The sequence below is a fragment of the Strigops habroptila genome, chromosome Z (assembly GCF_004027225.2).
Source record: "Strigops habroptila isolate Jane chromosome Z, bStrHab1.2.pri, whole genome shotgun sequence".
NCBI lineage: Eukaryota > Metazoa > Chordata > Aves > Psittaciformes > Psittacidae > Strigops > Strigops habroptila.
In genome coordinates, this window is record NC_044302.2 from 19793920 (window position 1) to 19819731 (window position 25812).

Below are 25812 nucleotides of genomic sequence, written 5' to 3' on the forward strand. Positions count from 1 at the left end.
AACAGGTCTTGTAGATGTGCACATTTAAAGAAAAATACTACTATGGGTTTGTTGAGAAGAGAGATTTCTCACTAGCTGGGCTTGGGTGCCATCTGACGGCAAGAGAACTGATTCTAACTAACACAATCGTAAAAAGCCCTCAGGGAAGACAACACAATGGCTTTAAACTTCAGCCATTTTCCACCTTCTGTGAGTGCAAACATGCTGATAAAATCCACGGTCTCCAGGACAGGGCGGGAGGATGAGCAAGGGCCTTGGAGGACAGGCTTGTCTGGAAGCATCCTCACAGGAATCTTCTCCTTGGAAATGTGCAAATGCTGCCAACAACATCGGTGAGCTTCGTCTAACAGACATCTCCCCTTTTCTGAGAGAAAACTTACGGCTTTGAGTTGTGAGGTTTTTGTGCTGCATATTAATGCCTGTCCTGGTACCCCTTTACTGCCCTAAGAACAAATAAGCAGGAAGGACCATATGATCATGTCCCACTTAGTAAAGGAAAGTGTTTAAATAAAGGGTAATTGCAAGAGTGAAGTTTGAACTCTGTTACCACTGAAAGCAAGAAAAAAAGGGTAAAAGTTGCAAAAGAACTATTGATTCTTTTATCCTGATTTTACCAGATATACCCACTTTGACAGGCATTTTAATTGGTAGAATTCAGCTGCTCTCTGACCTGTGTTTACTGTGCCACATTTTACCCACCAGATCTCACAGGTGACTGTCCTGAACTCCTAGAAGTGATTTTCATTTATCGGTGAAGACTTGGGAAGGAGGAAAGGAGTAAGGGGTAAGGGAAAATAGTGAGAGAAATGCCAGAGCAGGACTAAATGAGAAAAAGGAAACATGTTTAATTAGTGTTTTCTGTAAAACTTTTTACAAATATACAGCATAGTGCAAAATGCAGTCTCAACACATCACCTTCAAGTAAAATTAACAATGAAAAAGCCAAGGAACACAAGCTTGCTTCTTCACAGGACTGGCTCTCGAATACTGTTCCTGAAGGTTCCTCTCCAGCTCCAACCTCATGTTTATAGTAGAGCACAAAGCCTAAAGAACACCTCAAGAGCTACCCTGAGGGGCCACTTGCAGCGGGTACAGTGTGCCCCTTGGCACTGTCAAAATGCTGAAGCCTCATGCTTCCTGAGCTGCATCTCTGCCTTCCCATGAGTAGCTCTCCTAAGATGGTTCATTCTCAACCCTAACTAGACAATCCAGTAAGACCTGGAAGCACATGTCTAACCTCAAGCATGCAACAGGCTTCATAAACATACGGGAAAACTACTCAGGAGCTTGAAGTTAAGCACATACTTAAATACCTTACCAGCTCAATACATTCAGTGTTAACATTAAGGCAATCTAGCATGTGAAGGTTCAGAGAAGGATGTAAACCTTGAATGGGGACAACATACACTGTCAGGTGATAGGAGACACCAGACAGTTTTCAATCACCTATGAGAAAAGAAGTAAACAGAGTGCAACTCAACCACTTTCCATCTCTGGAAATGACAAAATACAGTGGCAAATGGGTTGATTTAGGTGAACTGTCAAAGCACAAATCTGTCAAGAAGGGAAGCCTACACTCAAGCACATCATCTAAATACCAGGCCAATGGGGGCTGCCAGCATTCTCCCTCAGTCCTGAACAAAAAAAAAGCAGTGGCTGGAATTAATTCAGAAGCTCTCACAACCTCACTCCTGCAAAGCCTGCACCACCACGGTGGTAGCAAAGCTCCTAGCACACAGTAATTACTTGGGGAAAAACATGCTCAAAAGTGAATGTTTCTGAACTAACACATCTGTTCACATACTGATAAATGGATGGAGGGAAGGGCTGTGACAGGAAGGTCCACCGAAAACATGCTCATCTTACTAAGGAGAATGTAATATAATCCATTCACCTGATTAACTGCCTGCATTTTCGGGTGGGTGCTGCTTGACCAGATGCTCAGAAATATAGTTTAGAACCAAGAATCGTCATGGCAATGGAAGCAAGCAGAGCATTTCTTCAAACAATACTGGCAAGGCTCACACCTCCCTGTCTAAGCCCTCAGGAGGCCTGAGTTAGTTGAATTTCCTGGATCTGTCTTACTGCATTTGGGTAGCTTTCCTAAGGAAAAGCACTCAGAGGCTACTGAGATAAATAATATGTTCTCATTAGAACTACAGCATAAAAAACAAAGCTCTGCTTTGTTGAGAAACTCAGTTGTCAGAAACCACATGGAAGAAGAAAATTAATTCAACCTTTGGAGGCTGGTCTCAGATGCGCAAAGGACAGGAAGAAAGTTAGTGGGACATGGTGGACTAACCCTTCTGCCTCTCTCCTACGCTGCTGAGCAGCTGAGACCCCTTCTAAAAAGGGGATCCAATCGATTTAACTGGTTCATCAGATTTTATACATCAATAAACCAACAGGCACATTTTCAGGGGAAATAGAATAGGTCAAGGCCAAGGGAAAAAAACATTGGACTGGACATAGAATACTTAGCCAGCACCAAAACCCAGAGTCCGCCTCCTCTGTCCTCTTTGCAAGTGGAAACTTGTGCATGCAGAAGAGTCTATCCCTTTTGTTTGTATGGTAGAGGAAATAAATTTGGGGTAAAAACATTCCAAACAACAAACCCTTTCAACTCAGCACGGGATGTTTTGGGGTCTGTAGTGGTCTGTAGCTCCTCTGGGAGCCAGAAACACATTCTTGGAGTGGTCACTCAGAAAATGATCTTCTGCACACCTGAAGAGGTCTTCAGTGTGCACCTAGGAGGATAAAGGAGAGGCACAAGTACATCCCATTAAAACCAGAAAATAGATAAAGGAATATTTTTAGAGCATTGGACTGGCATATAGAACTATTTTCCTATTAAAAAAACAGCATCCAGAAGGGTCAGGCATTTTAGCTAATCTGTGCTGCCCCAATAAAATCCAGTAGTTTGCCGTTGCAGACACTAGTCAGGATCATTATATTTTATGAAGTCCCTGATGTACTTTCAAGCTACTCTTCACTTAAATTTTATTAGATTTGAAACTTCTAAAAGCATTTCCAAGGAAAAAAACCCAAACCTGCCAAGTTCTCACTCCCCACAGGAGCAAGCACCAGAAGCAGTACTTCGTTTTAAACTTGTTATCCTGGGCAAACACTGAAATCCAGGTGCAGGGAGGGTAATGCAACAGCTACTGACCATTTCCATCTACTCAAAAAGAAAGGGCACAAAAAGAAACTCTCTTATGGGTTTCTGAGTCACTTTTGTTTCTTTACATTCAAACCTGTGGATGCTTGAATGGGTGGGAGGGAGACATCATTTCTTGGAATCTAAATCACTGGCTGTTGTCAGTTGAGGAGCTCAGGTTTAATGGGATCTCCCCTTGGACACCCACAGAGGACAGGTAGGAAGCCATACTGTCAGGTGGAACATAAAGCGATGAACTTTCAGGCAAGTTGATGAGGTCGTTTCCAAAGACTGACTGACGATCAACAAGGAACTCCTGGGTGCTTTCAAGAATGACCTCTTTCCCTTGGAATGCAAATGGACAAGAGAAAACTCAGTTTCTGGAAGACAAATTACCAGGCTTTACATATGTAGAACTGAAAAATGGCAAATTCCCACTGCATCAGGAGGTGAGGGGCCTCACTCCAGGCAAAAAATGCTTGGAAACACTTGAGTCAAACTCAGACTCACTCAAAAGCCCATTAAAATCAGTAGGAATCTCTGCAGGTTGCCAAGCTGGGTTCTGCCTGAATGCTGAGGTGCCTCACAAGAAGTCAAAAAGGGATGATCAAACGGTTGGAGACACTGAAAAGCTTCTCTTCTCCTGCATTCAAGAACTGTCTGGTTTTCCTCATCTTTGCAGAAGAAGACATTTGTCAATTGCCCCACTATTCCAGCACCATGCCACTGCAGGGACCGGAAGGGCTTTGCAAAGGGGATGCTCCTCCTGTGCAGTTCAGCTCCAGTCTGCTGAAGAATTCTCTCCAGCATACCTGGGCTTCTAACACCTTTTATGCTCATGCAAGACGCTGAGTTAAAAGTGGAGACTGGAAGTCCTTGAACAATACACAACATGTCAAAACTCTGGAGTGGCCTCAGGTGGCTACAGTACCAAGTGGAGGCTCACAGAAGCTTTTCTTTCAGGTCTATCCCAGCTGAATACACATGAAAATAATATATCACTATTCCGAGACCAGGAAAACACTTCTGGATTCATATATAAGGTCAACGATGCACTTTATCAGAATCAGTGGGTGAGAGGTCAGCTGGACGGTTCCCTTGAGGTCTGGTAAAAGATCTGGAGAAGCTGAGACATAATATTTGCCTCTGGCTGCTAGCAGCTACCGGGTCACATCTCTGCAGCAGGAGGAAGAGGAAACCCAGGAGCCGTGCAGCTCTTACCACCCCTACCCACTTAGGTCCCCACATTGTTCTTAAGTGGCAATGAACAGGCAGAGGAGATACCAGTAGGTACAATGTGGACCCAAGCAGAAACAGAGGTAGTTCAATTACATTTAAGCCTCAGTTTATTGCCCATACTTTTCCCACTGCTCAGTAACTAGCTTCACAGTTGTTACGGAAACATTGCTGACTGACAATTGTGAAAATAAAATAACCAATATGCTTTGTTCCCTCAAAGTGGTTAGTGCTGGACATTGCATCTAGCTGCTGACATGTTTAACATCTCCATTGTGTCTCCATTCCTGAGTCTGCAAGAGCTGCCAGTGCTCCTACCTGGACAGGCGCTGTTAAATGGTGGGTTGAACACTTTTGAGGACAGCTCAGTTGCATTCTTCTCCAGATCCACTATGAGTCGCTGCATCTTGATGCAAAAATATAAACTACAATGTACAATTATACAGACAGGGGAGCTCGTTAGAACTAGGACATTTCTGAAAAATCAGTGCTTCATCAATGCTGTACTCCCTGCCCTGCCTCTCCTCCACTTTTCTAAAACAGCCAAAAGTGCGTGCTCAAGGGGAGAATGCCTGATGGAGAGGGCTGAGGGAGATGTAACCCCCTGTTAGTACTGCCTAGGATGGCGCGAAGCTCATGCCATGCAAGGAGCCCAGGCTAGTGTCACTTTGGCTGTCCCCGCCTGGCTGCCAGACAAAGCAAACCCAGAGTCCTCTGCAGCCAGCAACAAATATGAAAGGAATCTTCATTCCATTTGCCTATGACTGTCTTTAAAGTACAACTAGCTTCTGCTTGCACAGCACTGCTAGGCACGGAGTTGCAGCAAGTATTACCTTCCAGGCTTCTCTATGCTCAGAACTTCCTTAGGACGAGCAAGCCTACCTCTGGCGGGCTACACCAGATGCTGGGAAATTCAGTGGACTTGAGAACTGAACTATAGAACATTGCAGCCTCCTCCTTGGCCTTTTCTGTTACGCAATCCTTTTAAAAAGAGACTGCCCCTTGCTTCCACAACTTGCTAATATTATCTATCTCTTCAAAGACTCTCCCTCTTAACACTCAGGAAGTGGAATTACCTAATAAATTCAAAATTATTAAATCAAAACCTAAAAAGGACAGTGATGTCATGAAGCAGGCTTAGACACCTTTCGTACTTCATTAGAATAGATTACACTTTGCTTGCACATTTGTAGAGATGGCAGAACCATCCAAGTCTTTATCCAACCTGGCTGGCAATGAGGGCTCTGAAAATTCACCCTCCATCCAGCAGGAAAAAGAACCCAGCCATGAAACACACATTTCCTTCACTGTGTATTAAATCACCATATGCACTTCAGAAATGCCTGTGTCAATGTCAATCCCAAACAAACACTGCCGAGCAATTCCTTCTTGTTTCTTCTGCACGGCTATGCATGAACCTCTATTCTAATTGCATGTGGTTTTACTGCTCCTGAGATGTACAGGGATGGCTGCACTTTATAAAGAGTTTTGGCACAAAGATACTTTATGAATCTTCGGTATTAGCACGATGTGACATTCATGCCAAAAGAAAGTTCAGAGTCAGTTTCAATTAAAGACTCCATGACACCAGTGTGTCTCTAAACAAGCTCTGGATTAGTGGGAAAGGCAGCTCAAGAGTATACGGTAGCACTCTCAGCCTAGCTGCAGGAGATGTGTACTTGCTGTGCTTTACCACTCTCTCCTGTCTGTAAAATATCTCAGCATTCTTCAGTTATGCACAAGCCTTGCAACGTTATTATTATTATTGCTATTATTATTATCTCAGAAACACACATCGCTTACCGGGGACCCACTAGCTTCCATTTCAGTCAAATTCCACTCAGTTAAAGATAAATTGGGATTAAAGACCTGTTGAGAGAAAAATACAATGAGGGCTCTGAAAGATGTCATGGTTTAAGATACTCCTATCCTCAGCTGCCTACCTTGGCTGTCTGCTGGGGCCAGAGCCCTGCTGGCGGAGATGCCAAAAAGCAGTTGGGCCTGTGCCTCAGCTGCTCCAACATACTGACTGAAGCTACAGGCTCCATAAGTATTGATCTGCAGCACAGCCAGAACAGTAAGGGGCCAGTGGTGGGCACTTGTGCTGAGCCACAAGCCTTGGTGCTGCCAGTGGTGGGACAGCGCTGACACCCTGTGCCACAGTCATGCTGTAAACCAGGGCAACTCTTTGTGTCACTGAACATGCAAGTCAAAGCCCTTTCTTGCTGCTTTTGGGTCCCAGGACACTTCCAGATTCATATTTTTTAAAAAGCATTCCAAAACACAGTAGGAGAGGGCAGATTACTGCTGCATCAATGCCTCAATGGGCATTTCTTAAGAAGTCTGAGCAACCTGAGAAAAGAGCTGTTGATCTGGGAATACAGTTTTATGATTCATTCTCACTCTTGTGACGTTGAGTGGCACAGAGAGAAAAGTGTGTCAGTAACAGGAAAACATCTCTTAATGAGAAATAAGAAACAGAAACCAATGGAGGCAGTGATAGAGCAGGCCATTGAAAAAGCTTACTGTAAATTCAAAATCAATCACAGACACTTGGGAATTGGCTTTAAGAGAATAAGATTGATTTTTTTAAATGATTTTTCATTCCTGTTTATCCATGTGTGTCTGTATCTGAAGCACCTCCTCAAGGGAGCATATATTTGACACAGATTCTTATATACAGAGTTATCTGATTATTGGCAAAAACCTTTCATATACTAACTATATGTAGGGGGGAAGAGAGAAGGAGAGAAATAAACAAACCTTCATATTGCTGCATATGTAGTTAATAAAAAAGGCACCATCCATTTCTAAAGAAAAAAGTGACCTAAGAACTGCAGACAGATAAATATCTCAGCAGAGAGAGAATCTGACATCAGCTACACTTCCCAGAATGTGAAGAAGAGGGGAAGGTAGTAGAGCTAAACAGAGTCTCAGAGTATCTAAGATGCAGAATATGCAGAAAATAATCTAACCCACCCAAAGCAATTACCAGACTAGCTGAAGAGTTGTATTAAACCTGTTTTACGTAAACGTGTTAGGTCTCATGTTGATGCCTTCACCAAATGCATTGTGTTTTGTGTTCCATGAAGTTCAAATGTGTATTTTCAGAACAAATGTAAAAAGGCATCATTTAAAGTCTGAAATCTTGCCAGTTCTTTTGAGCAGGTCAAAATAGGGCAGTGGCAGCATGTGACAGATTAAATGCCGTATCAGGATAAGCAGACAGTCTGTGTGCCTAACTGATTTACAGCCCAAAGCACCGCTGTGAACCCCGCAACTGTTCCCTGCAGCCGAACACTCACATCCAAGAGGCTGGCGGGCTCCAGGCCATACTGCTGGCTCCTCAGCAGCAGCTGCAGCCCTTCCAAGCTCCAGTCGGAGCCCTCCAAGGGGTCTGAAATATCTGTTCTGAGAAAAGACAAGGGGAAATGAGACTTCTATAGATACGTGTAGAAAGCAGAACTGAGCAGCCTTCCAACATGAGTTTATACTTAAATCTCATTTTGAAATGAGAGGTCAGTGTCAGCCTGAGTTTATGCCATATAACTTGCTTTAATCCCAGAAGCACAACCCAGCAGAGCACACAGGGAGCCGGGCTGGTGGTAAAACAAGTGGGACTACTCTCCTGGGCGACATGTGGTTAGGGGATATGCACATCTCCTCAAGACTGGGAAAAGTAAAGCTCTCCTTAGAGGAAATCCTAGAGAGGCACTTGGGATCCAGAACAGGCTGTATTCCTATCCTCCTGGGTCCAAGATGGCTGAATTAACTAATGGTTTTCAAGGGAGCCTGCAGGCTGCATTTATCTGACACATTCATCTGAAGGAATTGCTGTGTTTAACCCCCGCAAAAAGCTATTAAAAATTCTCTTTAAATCCAGAATCTTTAAAAAACTTACGACTTTTCTTCTAATAAAATGGTTTGAAGTACTCAATGGGTTCAGAAGGAGGAATCTGGTTCTCTGTAAGGACCCAAGGCAAAATAGAAGCCTTTCTGATAACCCTATAGTGTTTTTTCTGCCCAGTTCTCCTTACATTGCTGCAGTTGCCAACAAGAATGAATTTTGCAGTTGTAGACCATGCTCTCCTCCTGCTGAAGTCTGCTGTGCACTCACTCACTACACTGGTGCTGCTGGGATTTCAGCCTCGGCCCATGGCAGACTCCAGCTCCAGAACTGTCTCACCCCGATTGCCCTGTGGCTGAGCCTAATGGCACTGCACTAAACCCCCTTGCAAGAGAACATCATCCTCTGGGTGACTGTCACATGCAGGATACCTGCATGGCCTGGCTTCCAAATAATGAAACCTCCATCCCTTTGTACCAGACTCCTGCACTTAGTGAACATAAACTCCCCACTCTCCATCCCCGTGAGTCGCCTCACCCGCTATTTCACAATTTTAAGCCATGATTTTATACCCTTTTATAAAGCCTTGCTTTGGATGCCTAGCATTTTACTGAGCCCCTCCAGTTCAAGGAGGCAAGCATAGCAATGCAGCTAAGTTCTGTGGGGTTTCACTCTTAGTCGGAGGTGGGGAAGCCAGATCTCTTGTGGTGTCAGCTCCTAGGTGCCTCCCCAAAGCATGCTGCCCACATGGTGACTGCCCTCTGAAGACAGATCTAGCACTGAAAGAAGAAAGTCACCTTGGAAAGGGGATAGGAGGAGATGCACAGGGAGAACAGACTAAGGAGAAAAGTCTATTTGACTTCACAGCACAGGAGAGGAAAAGACAGGTGGCAAATTATTTCCTTCTCAGACCCAAGCCTGGACCTGATAGATGCTTTGATGCCTTATCAAATATATGCCCTACTTAGTGCAGAGGTTATGACTATGAGTGATTGTCATTGTCCATCACTGTCTGCATACTGGCACACAAGTGACACCTCATTCACTGCACAGAAACACCACTGACAAATATTTCTTTATGACCTTACGTAATGACTCAACAAAACAAGTGGCAGAGGGCACACAAGCTCTTTGCAGGTGTAGTGTGGTGCAGTGGCCTGCAGGTCTGTAGATATGGACACTTGGACCTCGAGAGGGCAAATCCCTCTCACTGCAAAAAGCCTCTTCCTGCTCCCATGGCTCTGAGGCACATGCTCTGAGAGTTCTTTTTCTGTTGGGTCCTTCAAGCAAAGTCATCCACAGACCCCCCTACCCATGTGAACTGTCCCCTGGGCTTCAAGAATCCTCTAAGCGGATGCCACAGGTACAGGATGGAGCTCACCGGGCTGCATTAGATGACAAATTCAGCCTCCCTTTCCCCGCTGTGAATGGGAAAAGAGGGCCATGAACACACACGGCCACAGCAATCCCTTGCGCCCCTCACCTGTCCAGCAGTGCCCTTCTGCCTCTTCTCTCAGATGGTTGTGAGGTCCCTGGAGGAGCTGTGCCACAACTCCCTTTGCCTTCCAAAACAGACTGAACCATGGCCACAGGGAGCACAGGGGGCTCAGAGCAAGCCCGGCAGCCTGGCAGGGGGACATCAGGCTCAGCGGTGGCTTTCACTCCAGGGCTGACTGGCTCTTCTTTAATCAGCATGAGGCATTTCTCTCTGTATCAGAAACAAGACTTAGCACCACACACACATCTGCTCCACAAAGGCCTTGCTGGGAAGGGCAGTAGCACAAGGGCTTGCTTTCAATTCCCAAACTGCCCCACAATGTCTTTCCAACTTCCCTAGGCAGGCAAAAGAAACCAGCAACCTTTCAGCAAGCTCCAGCAACCGTTCAGCAAGCTCCAGAAGCAAGCTCCAGCTTCATGTAATTCATCAGTCAGTTATACTGAATTTGTCCCTTTCATTGTTTGCAAATATGGGAAATACACTTCCATGTGTAAATCATTCCTCAGAGGAGCATTAAATTTGAGACAGCTAAAGGGTCACAAGGCTAGGGAGGTTCCCCTGAAAAAGTCTCCAGCCTAGAGACAAGAATGGGATCAGTAAGACCTTTTCCATGCAGGAGTTAGGATTCAACCAGCAAGCACCCTAGATCCTAATAACACAGGTCAGGACCTTGGATTCTGAAGGATTTGGAACAGAAGCTGTCAAGATCTGACAGTCCCAGTCAGATGTTTTACTGATTTGGAATCAGAGATTTGCCTTTTTCCAATGGAAGAGGCACTCCATGTTATTCCTAGGCAGACATATGACATTGAAGTTTTGAATAGTAGCATTTTGTATGTAAAAATCTACTCCGTACTACTAGTAGGTGATTTTACAGCTCCCTGGGATCCTGCACAACTGGAGCCAAAGGGACAAAGTCATGTAGATCAACAGGCACAGGGCATGGAAAGCCATACTGGAAAAATACTGTCTTACACCACTTACAGACTAGCTTTGCTGTATGACAACACACGTGTGTGTCACACATAGGGGATGGGATGTGACATTACAAAGCCTTCCTCAGCGTTCCTTTCAGATCATCTTCTCATCTCATGAACCCTAAGCTCCCACCAGAAGCTCATACAGGTTTAGGAAATAGCACAGTGCAGAGCTCATGAGGGCCATGGCTGGCTCAGATTCTCAGGCACAGCACAGATCAGAGGCCACCAGATGGCACTCAGTAATTAGTAGAAATAAGCAACTTGAAGGTTATATTCGAATTTTTCTGCTTTAGAAATGGCTCCACGGTTTTGGTGGTGGTGGTAGTTTTGCTGTTGGTGGTAGTGGTTTTGTTGTTGTTGCTGTTTCTAATCTGGAGGTCTTTACACATTTCTAGCTAATTTTATGGCTATGGTTTAAATTACGAAGCAGACTTACAGGCAATTTCTAAAGTATAACTACCTTGCCTCTATGCCTGAGAAACTGTTTCCATGATTCATCTGTCTACTTACTTTCCACTGACACTATTTGCTCTATTCTGCTACTAACCCTAAATACCCTGCATGTCATGTGGCAGGAAGAGATAAGCATTAAAATACCTCTGCCTTCAGTTCTTAAGTTACCGGGGCCTTTTCACAGAAAAGCTGTCAAACATCGGAAGTTGTTGTGATGAAACCCTTCTGTCCTCATTAGCAGAAAGATGAACAAGTTTGATTCTGTTTCTTCTTTGCCAAAGCCAAAAAGGAAACTTCTTTCTCTCTCTCAACAAGCCCAACAAGTACCTCATTATTTGATAAAGCCTGAGAGCGCCCCTGTCTTGAGAACAAAATATAAAAAACCAGGGAATACTTCTCCAAGAGGTTAGTGGAAGTTCTCAGCATGGAGGTTATGACTTTATTTCCAAATTTATGCTGTTATTATCCCTCCCTAATTCTGACAATCTGACCTACATTAGAAAAAATATTCCAGCCCGCCATTTCTACAGAGATTTGTGAACCAGAGACTTTGGTAGAGTTACAGCCAGGAAAAACTCTTTTAAAGTTATGCATTTCCATACCTGACTTGCCCTGGTTTTAATCACAAACATGTTTACCTGTCATTTTCAGGAGGGGATTGCATATTTATTATGTTGGATGGTGATGCTTCAGTAACATCAGATATGATGGGTCCTCCAGCAACTGCGGGGCTGCTTAAGCAAGAGGCAGGTTCTGTTGATGGCTAAAAGGAAAGAAAAAATTATATTTATTCTTCTGAGGCCCAGAACAAGTCCAAGGCCCTATCTGAGATAGTTAGGGTTAGCTCACCATGCCCTTGAGTCCTCTTTGTACAGAAACCAAGAAAGGTTTTACCTACTATGCAACAATATAGTTTCCTCCAGTCTTTCCTCCAACCATACAGAAATGCAGGTGTAAAATAAGAACTGTGACCGAAGTGTCAGCTACTGAGAGGTTTTGCCATGTCTGATATTTTGCCTAGACTGCTTGGCTTTCTCTGGAGGGAAAGATCCAAACAGAGCCCAACTCCCCCCTTGGGAGTTGTTGTCCCTCAGTAACTGCAGCAACCTGGCTCTGATCGGAAAGACCGTAGTACTCCCTGCTGGAACATACTTCTTCCTCTCTACCCTTGAGGTGAGCTAGGCTGGGGTAACACCACGGAGAGTTTGGTATGCTGGGGCTGCCTTTCCCTCCCACATCAACACAGAAGCACAAGAGCATGCAAGCACGTGCCCCTCCTGAAACAGGGGAGCTGAAGAAATAATGAATGTCACCCAGCTTAGCAAGCCTCTTCTTCTCTGCCAAGCTCTTGCCAAACTACTTGCTGTGTAATCTGCATTATTGCTTCAAACATTTTCCCACCCTGGCCAAAGAAATCCCACAAAGCTCAGAGGCTGGTGTAAACCTACCGACTGTATGAAATAAGGGTCATGAAGGGGGTCTGTAGATAAATGCCGGCTGAACTTGGACACTTGTGGAGCTGAGATCCCGTTGTCAAGCATCAGCGGTCTGTGAAGAGAAACAGGTTTGTTTTCCCAGTACATAACTGGCTGGTTCCCAGTTGCTTTTACAAGAAACATCTCTCAGCCAAGGATTATTTTGCCCTGGTACTCTGCTTTTCCTCAGCTGTAAGGTGCTTTCTTGTCCAGTGTTATGGACAAGGAAGGGAAACAGTTTTGGAGGTCACTGTTAAAAAAGGGCATTAGCCATGTAGACAAAGGATGATCTAGGTTTTCTAGATCTGGTTTGAAAGATGCAAGTAAAATACTAAATTTAATTCATATTTTGAACTGAACAAATTCAATTCATGCTTTCTTCTAACTGCTGGTGTTTCCAAGCTCTAGGCTGGATCCCCAGTTGTTTAACTGGAGGTAGCTACACAGGAATTATTAGTGCAATACTGGGAATCTGGCCTTGTTATCAGCTCCCTCGAGCTCGGAGCCTCTTTGGCAAAGCTAGATCTTCATACATAGCACTGCAGAAAAGGAATCCATGCCACCCATGAAGTAAGTAACAAAGCAGAGGGAGACAAAGCAGAGCAGAGCCTAAAATCACTGCATACAGACTTTTAATAAATGATTGACAGGCTTTTACAGATGTGGTCACTGACAGTAAGAAGCAGGTCTGTATGCTGGGTCCTGTACAGTAGTGCTTTATGTTTAGTAAATAATTGAAACCAAGAGAAAATGAGGAGCCTCAAACTGGCACTACCTCTCCATAACAAAACTTCCTGCATGGCAGTCTTTGGGCTTGCGATACAGTCGCAGAGGAGCTGGAAAATTATATATTTTCCTACACACCCACTATTGTTACTGCTGTGATGATCCTATAAAACTGCCTAGCAAATCCCTCTTCTCCTCCCACTGTCCTGCAGCCAGGAAAAGCATCTTCAGTGTTCTTTTAGAAGACAGGGATTTGGTGGGGTGCAGCAGGGAAAGCCAACAGTTTTTTCCCCCAATCATGTCTAACAGGCTTGACAGAAGATAATTTCAAGCTCCTTTCGTCCTACACACACTGGAGCTGGATATGCTGGGAGAAAGTATGCGTTTGCTCAGAGTCCAATTAGATCCCACAGTGAAGGACATTATACAGCAGGTCACAGTGATCACAGTGCTTGAGATCTCAGTGTGGTCTAACAGCTTATTCAAGAGTCTTTTCCTATTTTATGACATTAACTAAAGACACAGAATAGAAAACAACATTTGAATGACTCTGACATGGACCTCGCTATGACATAATCTGTCCTTTAGCACACAGTGAGGTATCATAGCGAGCCTTGAGACAATTATGAATTTCTAAGTGTCCAGCTCTCTGCTCCAAGGACCATAGATGACCCTCCATCCAACACTTACTTTTGCAACTAATCCATTTAAAGCCTCCCAGATCAGATGTTCCTGTGACATCTACAGACATGCCAATCCTGTCCATGAAGAGCTTATTTATCTTAGTTATCTCAGCTAAAATCTTTTTCCACCTCCCTCTCTGTAAGGCCTGCAGGTTACCTGCCACCAAACCTGTGTTGAAGACACACCCCATGCAGTGACTGTGGGTCAAACTAAAGGTGTCTGTGGGCTAGCTGGGCTCTGTCCCTACTTTGTACAGGCCCTGCTCCTACTGATGACAAGTGGCAAAACTCTAGGACCAGCAGTGGGGTCCTGCCTTTTATCCTCCCACTAGTCAGTGCTCCCATCTCCCACCACGCGCTGTGTTCCCCCAATAAAGGTCACGAGCTGACACGGTGCTTCTCTAAAGGCCACTGAATGGGGCATGTCAGCAGGTCTGACTCGGCAGTTCAGCCCATTCATTTCCCATCACCATGGTGCCCTGGTCCGGTGACCGCCCGCCTGGGCAAGCTGAGCTTGTGCTTTTAGTGAGGGGCAGCATTATGCACCCATGAGCTTGTGCGCACCACACAAGGGTACTTACAGCTTCCTCTTTATCCCAGTGCTGCTAGAGCTTGATTGGAGCTGGCCAAACAGAAACTGAATCAGCTGTCAGGAGAGATCAAAATTCAGTGTTCATCAGCAGAGTGATTCAGCACTCCCTGCTCTCGCAGCCATTCTTATCTCACACATTCCTCCCTCCTGACACCACCCCAAAGCTGGGAGCAGCCATGGAATGTGGGAGCCAAATGGCATGAGACATTGGAGCCCAGGACAGCTCCGAGCATTCCAAGAACTCAAACGACCTGCCTGGCTTTCAAGGAACTCAGCCAGGTGACTGCTTTAGGCAAAGACTGCTAGTTGCATGTGCTGAGCACCATCTCTCTTTGCTTCTGTGCAAGCAGAACTCCAGTTACCCCAATTAGACCTGGGAATCTGCCTGTGAAGTACATATGCAAATATTCCTAGGCCTGTGGTTAGACTTTTCCTCCATAAAAGTCTTTCGAGACCTTTACAGGAGGCTCTATAAAGTCTGACAAAGACTTTGCAAGTGAAAGAGGCAACCCCCTAGGGGAGACCCCGGATGGAGTTCTCAGCTCTTTTGGATGAGTTTTTCAGCCCTGTGAAATTCAGCATCGATAGAAGAGGACTCTAAAAAGGATGCAGAATGGCTTTGGAGAGGAACCACTTGGCAACATATTCCCAGGTCGGCTTGAGCCTAATGCTCTGCTTTGCCCTCCAGACAAAGAGAGCATTATTATATCACAGCTGTCTCTTACTCATTGCTCAATATAACAAAAAAGAGTTGCATAAATGTTTCCACGATGAGTGGTGTGGCTGGCCCAGCCTCAGAGCTGGAGGAAGGCTTGATAGCCTCGTGCATTTCTATCCAGTCCTATGACTCTGTGATGCCACGTGAGGGTCAGAACGTGGCTCTCGGGAAGACTGGGCAATGTGACGTGCTCAGTCACGTCAGCACCATCTGGGAATCACTGGAGAGGCCTTTTCTAGTACTGGTCATGCTAGGTGTTATGGCAAATAGTTCTGCAGCTCTCCTTGGGTCTAAAAGGTTGTACAGTAATTCATCAACTAGCAATTCCACAACTGCCCGAAGAAGTGGGGAGTGCTCCATCCCTGGCAGTGTTTAAGGCCAAGCTGGACAGGGCTTGGAGCAACCTGGTCTAATGGAAGGTGTCCCTGCCCGTGGCAGGGGGTTGGAACTGGATGAGCTTTAAGGTGCCTTCAAACCCAAACCATTCTATGATTCTATACCAGTAACACCAGCAAATGCAACAGTTGCTAGAGGTCCCCAGTGAGGGAATCAATTCTGCTAATCAATTCTGCTGCTCACAGTTTCACTGCTGGCAGGAGGGGGAGGCTCCTCTCCTGTACAAAGGAAAGAGAAAAGATTTGGGAAGCCCAAAGGCACCTGTACAACCAGAACTCAGCCAATACAGGGCAATTAGTGAGAGTTGTGCTCTCTTGCTCAGGTCTTCAACAGAAAAGTGGTTTCTAACATCACCATTAGCAAGGACTGACAGGGAAATTAAAGTCTTTTGCTAAAGGGCATAATCTGTGCTTTGTTAATGACCACTTTCCATAGGACACATAAGAGTATCACACAATTTGAGAGAGAGGGAAAATAAATATACTGCAATATCAGCGTGGAGAAGATTACTGGACAAGAAAAAAAAAAATCAGAGGAGGACATACACCATAGCATACAAGTGAGTTTGGAGTTAATATGACCATTACCTTGTTGATCACTTTCTGTTGCTGTGAGTGGTTCTGCCGGAGAGAAACAACTTCCCGCCAAAGAACTTCATTTTGCCTGAAAGAGAAACAAATTTTCCGTGCGCAGGGAAACATTCCAACAGCCCCTGGTGCTGCCATGATGCACAGCAGACCCAACTGTGCAAAGTCTGTCCCACTCTAGGGCTCTTGCAGTGCTTGGCTCTTTTCAGGTGTCCCAAACAGGGTCACACAGTTGCTTTCCTTGTTTTTCCTTGACCTCAAAAGAACAAATCATGGAGGAAAAACAAATAAAACAGAATCCAACATTTACAGGGGAGGGCACATGTGTGGATTTCATGGGGCATTTGGGCCAAACTCAGAATTTCAGCAAGGCCTGACTTGTGACTTGGTATGATTTTGAATACCAAGACTGTTCTTCCTGCAGGAGCCAAGAAAGCCCAATCTCTCCACAACTGCCCCAGTGCCCCCTAGGGCCGAGAGATCCTATGGATAGTGAGCCTATGTATTCTGCCTGCTGAAACCTCAAACGTGGTGATATGAGGTATTTGGGGTATGTTTGGGAGTGACTGGAGCAGCTAGAGATGCTTTTGCATCTTAGAGCCTTGAACTGGGAGGATTGTAATGATTTTATTAGTGGGAGTCACTGATTTCATCCAGCACAGGCCTGTGACCAGCTTGCAACTGCACAGAGCATATTTCATTTCTGTCTGCAGATGCAGCACACAGGAGAGTTTACAGGCTTCCTTGAACAGTCGGCCCAGAAAGTGGGATAGGAAATTGCTGAGTTTATTTACTGTGCTGCCTGCAAATCCGGATGCCAGCCAAGTCTATGAGCAGAAGATTTTGTCAGTCAATTTATCTGGAGTATACGGATGTATGAAAACTGTCAGGCCAGCAAAACCTATCACACAGGTGAAATTTATAAATCCTTTGGGATTTTTTAGCTTTTCTAGTGTGGATTGATGCTCGAACTGGGAAGATAAGTTCCAGGGCTCAAAATAGCACAGTAGCTGCCCTACTGCTGCAGCCAGAAACTCTGCACTAAACTTTCTGAAGCGGTATTGAGAGGATTTTGAGAAAAGCAGGTTCCTTAGTCTGACAGCTTGTACTGGACTTATGTCCTAATGGTTCTGCACCATGGCTTCAGCCTGGGATTTCTAGTCTTACTTACTTTATAAAATTTGTATTAATTTCTTCAGTTCAGTGCAATTTTGCCTTTTGCTAGATGGAGGAAGGTAGCAAGCAAATCAAAAGGGAGAATAAACTAAAATCAAGGCCAAATCATTGATATTGGAGTTCCTTAAAAATTAAACAAGATACAAGCCTAGAAACTCTTTCATTGTCACTGCACCTGGATTTCATGTTGTGGTTTTCATGAACATGCTAAGTGTTGGAATCATTAAAAACTGAGGTAGGATAAAAGTATTTATCCATGGCACCTAGGGTGCTGGGCTGGAATGAAGTTTTGATTATTGAAGTGCTTTTTAAACAGTTATCTTTAAGAATTAAAATTTTAGAGGCAAATAAAAACGTTTTAGAGTACCTGATTTATAAAACCATATCCATTGACTAAATTCCTAGGAACCATCTCTGACTCAGAAAATCCCAGAGGCTCAGACAGCTGGAGGCCAGGCAGCCACATGCAAGCAGCATTGCATTTGCTTGTTCTGCTCTTATACAACAATTTTGGCCATGTCAGAAGGCACAGTCTTCAGAGAGATGGGTCCACAGTATAAACACTGCAGGAGTTCTTGTGTTCTTATATATTTTAGGCCAGTCATATATTTTGAAGGTGGAGGATGACATAGAGATTTCTATCTGGAAGAAATGCAGTTATCTGAGCTAAGTCCCCAGGCTCTACACATATTTCCTATATGGCTGGCTCTGCGCTTTCCTCATCTATAAAGGGAAAACACAGATGAAGAGAATATGTCTACCTTTCACAGAAGACAGAGGCTCAGCATTAATTCATATTTTCTAGACCACAGAGTCTGCATAGAAATCCCACATGGCTCCTTGTTTCAAACATTCCCCAAGACCAACAACTCTAGAGAAGCAAATGCAACCTAAGGATTCAACTCACTGCTTCATGTCCTGCACTTGACACTCCATGTTCTCCTGCTGGCTTCTCAGTATCTGTACCTCGTACAGCAACCTGCTGAGGTCCTCCTGGCGCATCTTGGACTCCTCACTTTTCACTACTGACACCTGAGGAGAGAAAATCAAAGGTGGATTTTACTGACACGAGAAGGGCCATGGGCAGAGTCATTGCTGTGGCTTGGGGGAAGGACTTCCACTAGCTGGGCTCTGATGTGCTGAAATAGTGGGACAGGCAATGTGCACAAGAATCTGAACTATCCCTAACGTATTATTGCAAGGGCCAAAGGGATAAAACAGACCAAAGAGCAGGACAAATTCTTTCATGGAGAGGGTGTGTTGGCAGCAGAACATTTCCCAGCAGAGGGGGACTTTATTTCAAATCAGCTTGAGGAAAGAAAAACAAACACAGTATTTTGAGGACCAGGGAGGAATTGAACTGGGTTGTTTGATTAAATCTTTCTACTTTACCTTCAGAAAGACACAATCCAGCCTCGTGTTTTACATGGATGAGGCTGTCAAATTGACATATTACATCTGGATTTCCAGAAGGCTTTTGCTAAAGCCCCTTTTCTGGAGTTGCTATGCTAATTCAGAAAGAGGACAGCCGTTTCTGGGCATCAGTAACAGGTTAAAAAACAGAAAACAGAGGACAGAAAAAGGTTATCATCTCTTCTATAATAACAGGAGACGACTGTTGAGAGACCCTGCAGGAGTTATGCCGTACTTATAACAATTCAAAAGCAGAGGTGGAAGCAAGCCTGGCCATGCAGCGCTACACAAAGGTCTTGTAGTACTGACAACAGAGCAAATAACCACAGTCAAAACTCTAATGAAAGCCCAGGCCTGCACACTGAGGACCCCTGCCCCAACTGTCCACAGAGGTGGACAGAAACCAGACCACGGGTGATTGTGGAGTTATGCTGAGCGGTCCATAGCACAGGGTCTTGTGGTCTGAAAGCAATAAAGCATTTAGAGAGTTAAAGAGAGGAATGCAGCTGTGGTATAAACCCCCACAATGATCACGGAGTACTGTTCTGGTCAATCCACCCCAAAAAAGGGGATCTGAGGGGGTTAGAAAGGCCCAAGGCTCCTGCTGGCAGAGAAACAAGGCATTTCCTGCTCAAGATGCCTGAGGGATAGGAAATACTGAGAAGTATTCATTACTTCTCTCCTAGCAGAAGGCCTGGGGGAAACAAATTAAATAAAGAGACAACAGGCTTAAAGCAAACCAAGGGAGCTACATGTCCACACAAAGACTAAGTTGTGGAGCATATCGCTGAGGGATGTTTTGAAGAAGCACCATGCAGCCTCTCCACATGGGTGGTGTGGAACCCTCTGGACCAGGGGTCTGCCATGCCTCAGCCTTCCTTCCCGCCCAAGGGGCTCACTGGGTGTCTCCCCGCCTCACGTCCCCTTACCTTCCTCTTGATGTGCTCCAGGAGGTGCTCGTGGCCCTGCAGGAAGCAGAGGTGCTGGAACTCAGTGTCATCCCGCTCGGGCTTGACGAGACCCCCCTGCTCAATGTTCACCACCTTCCTGAAGCCATCTGCAAGGACAGGGTGTGGGAGAAGTGCCAATAGATCCAGATCTTCCTCCTCACCTCCCACCCCATCATTTCTGAGGATGTTTCTGTTCTTTCCCGCAAGTTTTTCAAGCTGTGCCCCCTCCCTGCATCTGGGCATGCTTTTGGGCCACATCTACAAGAAATCCAGCACAAAGGAGAGCACCGAGCACCCCACTAGGCCACCCCAGCTGCTGGCCCACAACATGGAAGACTTGCCAGCAATCCCTTGGGCATGTTGGACTGACAGGAGCTAAAATGCCCGCTCTTAAGAAATCTCTGGTTTGAGGTTGCCCAGAGAAGCTGTGGCTGCCCCATCCCTGGCAGTGTTCAAGGCCAGGTTGGACACAGGGGCTTGGAGCAACCTGGTCTAGTGGCAGGTGTCCCTGCCCGTGGCAGGGGGTTGGGACTGGATGAGCTTTAAGGTTCTTTCCAATCCAAACCAGTGTGGGATTTGCAAGCCAAAAGGATTCAGGGGAAGGATTTTCAAAGGCACAGACCAGCAGCAGGTGCCCCTTTAGGAAAAAAAGGGTCCCATGCACATTTGGAAATCTACTTTGAGTACTTCTCTGAAGTCCTAGGAACATTTCTAAACCATATCTACGGCTGGCCTAAAACGTACAGTAGTGCTACTGTATAGTTAAATATAAAAGTTAAAATTTAACTGAAGAATTCTGTGAACTGGTCATTGAAAAACTTCCAAAAGCTATCAGAAAAGAACCATACTTAACACAGTCATGATCTAGATGTGTCTGAAAACTACACCTAAACCTCCTTTAAAGGTTGAAAATGATCAGCAAGGCAAGGTTTACAGGGAGAAGTACTGTGTTATTAGTTCAGTGATACAGCTGGTGAAATGGGTAAGCTCTGGGCATGCTACCCTCAGAAGCAGCAGTTTCTGAGGAGGTGGCACAGTATCAGGCTGCTGGAAAAAGCCCCATATAGAATTAAATGGAAAAGAAATAAAAATAGGTCACCAAATTGCTGCAATTTGAGAAGCAGAAAAGCTGGTACCTGGAATTTGTACATCTTACAGTGTAATCTAACAGAAATTTCATGCTGGAATCTAAGGTCAGTGCAAGGAAGCCTGGGATCCCCTGAGATCTCAGAGGCAAGTCCTCTTTAGGAAAATCAATAATGCCACAATAGTGCATAAATGGGAGACCTCAACTTTTCTACCCACACTTCTCTTTCATGCTCTTGTCCCACCCACTCTTTCTGTCATCCCCATGTCTGTAGGACCCCCACGGCCAGGCTTTGGAGGTTGAACTCACACATGTTCAGCTGCCGGACGAAACTGGCCATGTTGTTGTGTTTGAAATACTTGGGCAGCACCTCTTTAGCAAAGCGTCCTTGGTCGAACACATGGAAGCTGGTGCCATTCTGCAAAGGAGACAAGGACAAAGGAGGAGCATCCCTGACCATGAGAGGGGCCCAGGAGGTGGTGGTTCCCTTGAGTCCTACAGCAGTGCAAGTCATGCTCTTGGAATTGTCACCTTGAAGCTAAGAGCAGCTACAACATCCTTCAGCGACGCATGTGCTCCTTTCAGTTCTGGTACAGTCACTCCTCTACGACTGCAGTTTTGATCTTTTCCTTCTAAGCTTTGCCACTGCTTAGTTGAGCACCTCAGAGAAAAACTGCAGACTTTTGCATCCAGACTCTGTTCGCCTGTGATCAGTCCCCCCTGCACGGACCTCACAGAAAGATTCTGGTGCCTAAAGAGGCCCTGGAAAGAGGAACTGCCATTATAACCCCTCAATCTGCTTGTATAGGTCTAACCCAACCTATCCACTCCAGAGCACAGCAGTCCTGGAGGGATCACAGCCTGGAAACATGGCACAAGAAACACAGCAAGGCAAGAAAGCACATCATCAAAGGACATCATCTCTGGAGACACCACACTGATCCTGAAGCTCTACACACCATCTCCTGGTTATCTTTGAAAGCACACAGCCACAGGGCAACCTGCAATATGCTAACAGTCATGCTCTACAGTCCAAGCTAGCAACGTGCATATTAACCAGATAAAATACCCGCTCCTGGGGTTGCATTGCTGAGATCTGTGACTGCAAAGCAATGCAAACTGCCTGGGATTGCTGGCAGAGACAGGCACATTGCAGGCCATGTGCTTTCCCTGCCTGGCCTTCTACCTGCTGACAGTTCAGCTGGTACAGAGAGGGCCAGTGAGACACGACATGCTGGAGCTGCCTTGAAACATTCTGCAAGGAGCAATTCATGCAAGCTTTACAAGGGACAGAACTGCCAATTAATTTTCAACAAAGTTTTCTAAATGCCCAACCTCAACAGCCTCAGTGTCTCCAGGATATGAAGATAGGGAAACCAGCTTAAATCCCATCTTTGCTCAGGATGGAGTTTGGAGCAATGAAGAATCATGATTTCAGGCTTTGCAGCACATGGTGCACTTTTGTAAACTTGCACAGAATGTTACCGAGGGGCAAATACTGGCTTTGCTTGTGGAGAAGAAGCTGCAAAGAGCTGCCAGGGGAACCAACCAACTGTGTAATCTAAGCTCACAGCTTTATAGAGATAGGTAAGATGCAGAGACCTATGCCAGTTCAAAGCCACCAGCAGATGTTAGGGACTTCCCAACCCAGCTGCAGCCAAGTTTCAAGGGACAGCAAGCCAAAGACACCAGGGTCTGCATGACTTTGGCAAGGGGGTGGTCTGAGGCCAGCACAGCCACTGTCATCCTTCTGGTGTGTTCAGCATTATTACCAGCAGTCAAGTGGTGTGTCAGCCCAGGGGGTTATTTCACAGTGGACTGGTACTTGACAGAGGACCGTGAGCGCTCAGTGCAGGTCCCACGTGCATCCATGGCAAACCCTGCTGCCCTACTGGTTGCCACTACATCTTTATCACCAAATGGTCTGAATTCCCCCAACTCCCTCTGTGCTCTGGCTTGCTTGTGAGCTCTAACAACCCTGCATACCCCACAAACATGCGACTTTCGGGTCAGCTGTACTTCTTCCTCCTTGTTCACTGCTGCAAACACTGTACAGGACTGTTTGCCTCAACAGCGCCCTTTGACCATCACCAGGGTTTTTCCTATTATTCCTTACCCCATGCAGCAGAAGCAAAGGCTGATCCAGAACTTAAGAGATTCACTAATAACCTCCATGCTGGAAGCATCCTCACAGACCAAGCTTGCAGATACGACAGCAGGGACCAGGGTTTTCCAGCACTGCAAAAGCTGCCTTGGGGACAGAGCTGGTTTATCCTGTTTCCCTTATGCTTCTGTCCGTGCACTCTCTAGCATATAGCTATGCATCCTAGGCTGCACACACTGATGTAAAATGAGAAGCGCAAGGGGTTTGTGACCTGAACATCTCCTTATGGCCTCTCTTGAGAGGTCATTCCTTTGAATTTAAGGCTGCAGTGTACTCAGAAGCTGGCGCACCCACAAGGGATCCTGCAGACACTAGAGACTTTGGAGTTACTGCATGTTCACCAATGAACCCTGCGTGTACCAGCTTGTTCCCATACAGCAGCTTGTCTTACATCACAGGAGCACCAACTGCGAGAAACTCTGAAAGTCTTCTCTGCCCACGGCAAAATTGACTCTGTCAGTCTTGGCAGATTCTTATCTTCACTGTTTTTGACAGACACGCAATGACAGACACCCTGTGCCCTGCCCAGGCAAGCTATATCAGGAATTTGCTAGGAGTTCTTTCTAACTGCATCTTCCATTTTAAAAAAACCTACTAATTTAATTACTTCTTGTCCAATCTACCATGGGCACAGACAGCAGACTTTTGCTTTCCATCTTACAACTGCCTTTAGTATATATATAAACCATTACCGCATTTCCACTCCATCTCTTCTCCTTCATAGGTCCTGTTTTCTAAGAGTTCCGATTGTGTACAGAAATCTTAGGCACACACACAATTTCTCAGCTCCAACAACACTGATGGATAGAAGAAGAAGATCTTGGGAAACATGGGAACATGCAACCTGGGAAACTTCAACATCTGAAAGCCTTACCAAAACCTTCCAAGAATGCAGCTGTAGCCTATGTTAGGTTGCAGGAAAGCAAAGCATGGTGGTGGTGATCAGTCAAAAATAATGATGTTGTAACAGACAGGGGACTACTGATGCATGTTAGAACATCCTTCCCACTTTGAAAGTCCTCATTTAAAACACAAAATACCGAAACTTGGTGGTTCTGAAAGGTATGGCCATGTAATACCAACATCAGAAAGCAACCATTACCTTGATAATAATGCAGCTCAAATACTATCTCATGTCTTCAACGAAAACTTTACTGGACACAAATACATGACAGAAAGGCTCAGAAAGGCTGCTTTAGACTTCCCTCCCCATCACCCTTAACTCTGCTTTTGTTATAGGTTCTCAATTTTGGAGAACACGTTTATGCCCATGACTTATAACTCCCTGCTGAAGACAAATCACATTATTTGCAAGAAGTCTTAGGTCAAAAGCACAATGTGGTATCAAAATGCTGTATGAGGGGGACAAATAAATAATTTCAATTCTCTGATTGCACTTACTGTATTAATGCCTTAGTGACAAATAAGACGCCAAAGCGAAGCAATCTGTCCCTATGAAGCTACTATCCCTACAGACACACATCGTCGTGACCATCACACAGACTCATTGAAAAATCAAGTAAAGCTCTTCCAAAATAAGAGTGATTTAGGGTGCCAGTCTGAGATCTGTTTAAACCATAAGTTTTAGCCCGAGGTCTAAATGCTGTTTATCTGCTGCCTGCTCCCAAGGCATTTGTGAAAGGCGTGTGTTTCTTAGCTGTAATAAAAACAGCAGTGGAAATTTTTAAGGACTTTGTGCCTTTTCTAGAAAATCTTAGGAAACTGAAGATTCAATTGAAATGAAAACCTCTCTCAAAGAGTCTGGCTTTTTACAAGACTCAGTATCAGACACCCTTTAAGACGCTTCAAGTGAAATGTGTATATATTGTTACTAAAATACTCCCAAACCAGTTGTCCCTTTGGAACAGAAAAGCCACAATATTGCAGATAAATAATATCAAGTATATCCAAAAGGCTTCCTAATGAACTGTCAGTCCTTTCACTCTCCCAGTTAGCCATCAGCACTGTAAAGCAAAGGGAAGTTGCTGTGCAATGCAGTGCTCAGGCCTCAGACCTGGGTTTTTCTGGTGTTGCAGGCACTCGGTGACACCCCATACTCGCTGTACTTACAGTACTCCAGCAGATGAGATGGTTCGTTTCAGGATCTTCCACCAGCATCCAGAGTTTGGTTAGGAAGGCTGGCACATTGCTGGCGTATCCATCCATCACCAGAGAGCTGGGTGAATCCTGCATAGTTTTCCAGTGTCCCAGCTACTCCAGCCCCATTGCTTTTGGGTTCAGAGAACCAACCACCCAATTTTATCCTGGGCCAGTGGAAAGTAGGCTCCCAGGGAGTCACATCAGCAGTGCTGCTCGCACTCTTCAAAACTCAGCACAATGCGATGGCATCACCAGCCCTGGAGAACAATACACAGAATGAAAGTGCACTGCAGCCAATCTCACAGCGCTGTGAATAAACACGCAGCGTCATGCACAGGGAACACGTGCTGAGCACCTTCTGCTGGGAGCCTGGCAACTCACCGGCGTGAATCCGCTGCCGAGAGTTTCTGGGACACCCAGGCACAGCAATGCCTGGTTGGTGTAGACACAGGAATTGTTATTTTGGAATTTCCTTGTCCTAAACTTTGGCTGGCACAGACAAACAAGGGCTGGCCAGACCTCAGGGCACATCTTCAGCAAGGTTTTGAAAAGTCAGAATTGTAAGCTGATTTGA

At 45.3% G+C, this 25812-nt stretch overlaps 1 protein-coding gene across 1 annotated transcript; it reads right to left on the minus strand.

The window, feature by feature from the left end:
- Positions 1–3161: 3161 nt before the first annotated feature.
- Positions 3162–25602, minus strand: LOC115619906 (heat shock factor protein 4-like). Its single transcript, XM_030512904.1, has 13 exons — positions 25209–25602; positions 21284–21392; positions 19867–19994; positions 18432–18556; positions 16349–16424; positions 14637–14701; positions 12620–12719; positions 11810–11934; positions 9724–9948; positions 7699–7804; positions 6197–6262; positions 4712–4799; positions 3162–3502 (listed from the first exon to the last, which is right to left on the minus strand). Exons 1-13 carry the CDS (start codon positions 25329–25331, stop codon positions 3306–3308), a joined length of 1533 nt encoding a protein of 510 aa, XP_030368764.1. The 5' UTR covers positions 25332–25602; the 3' UTR covers positions 3162–3305.
- Positions 25603–25812: the final 210 nt, after the last annotated feature.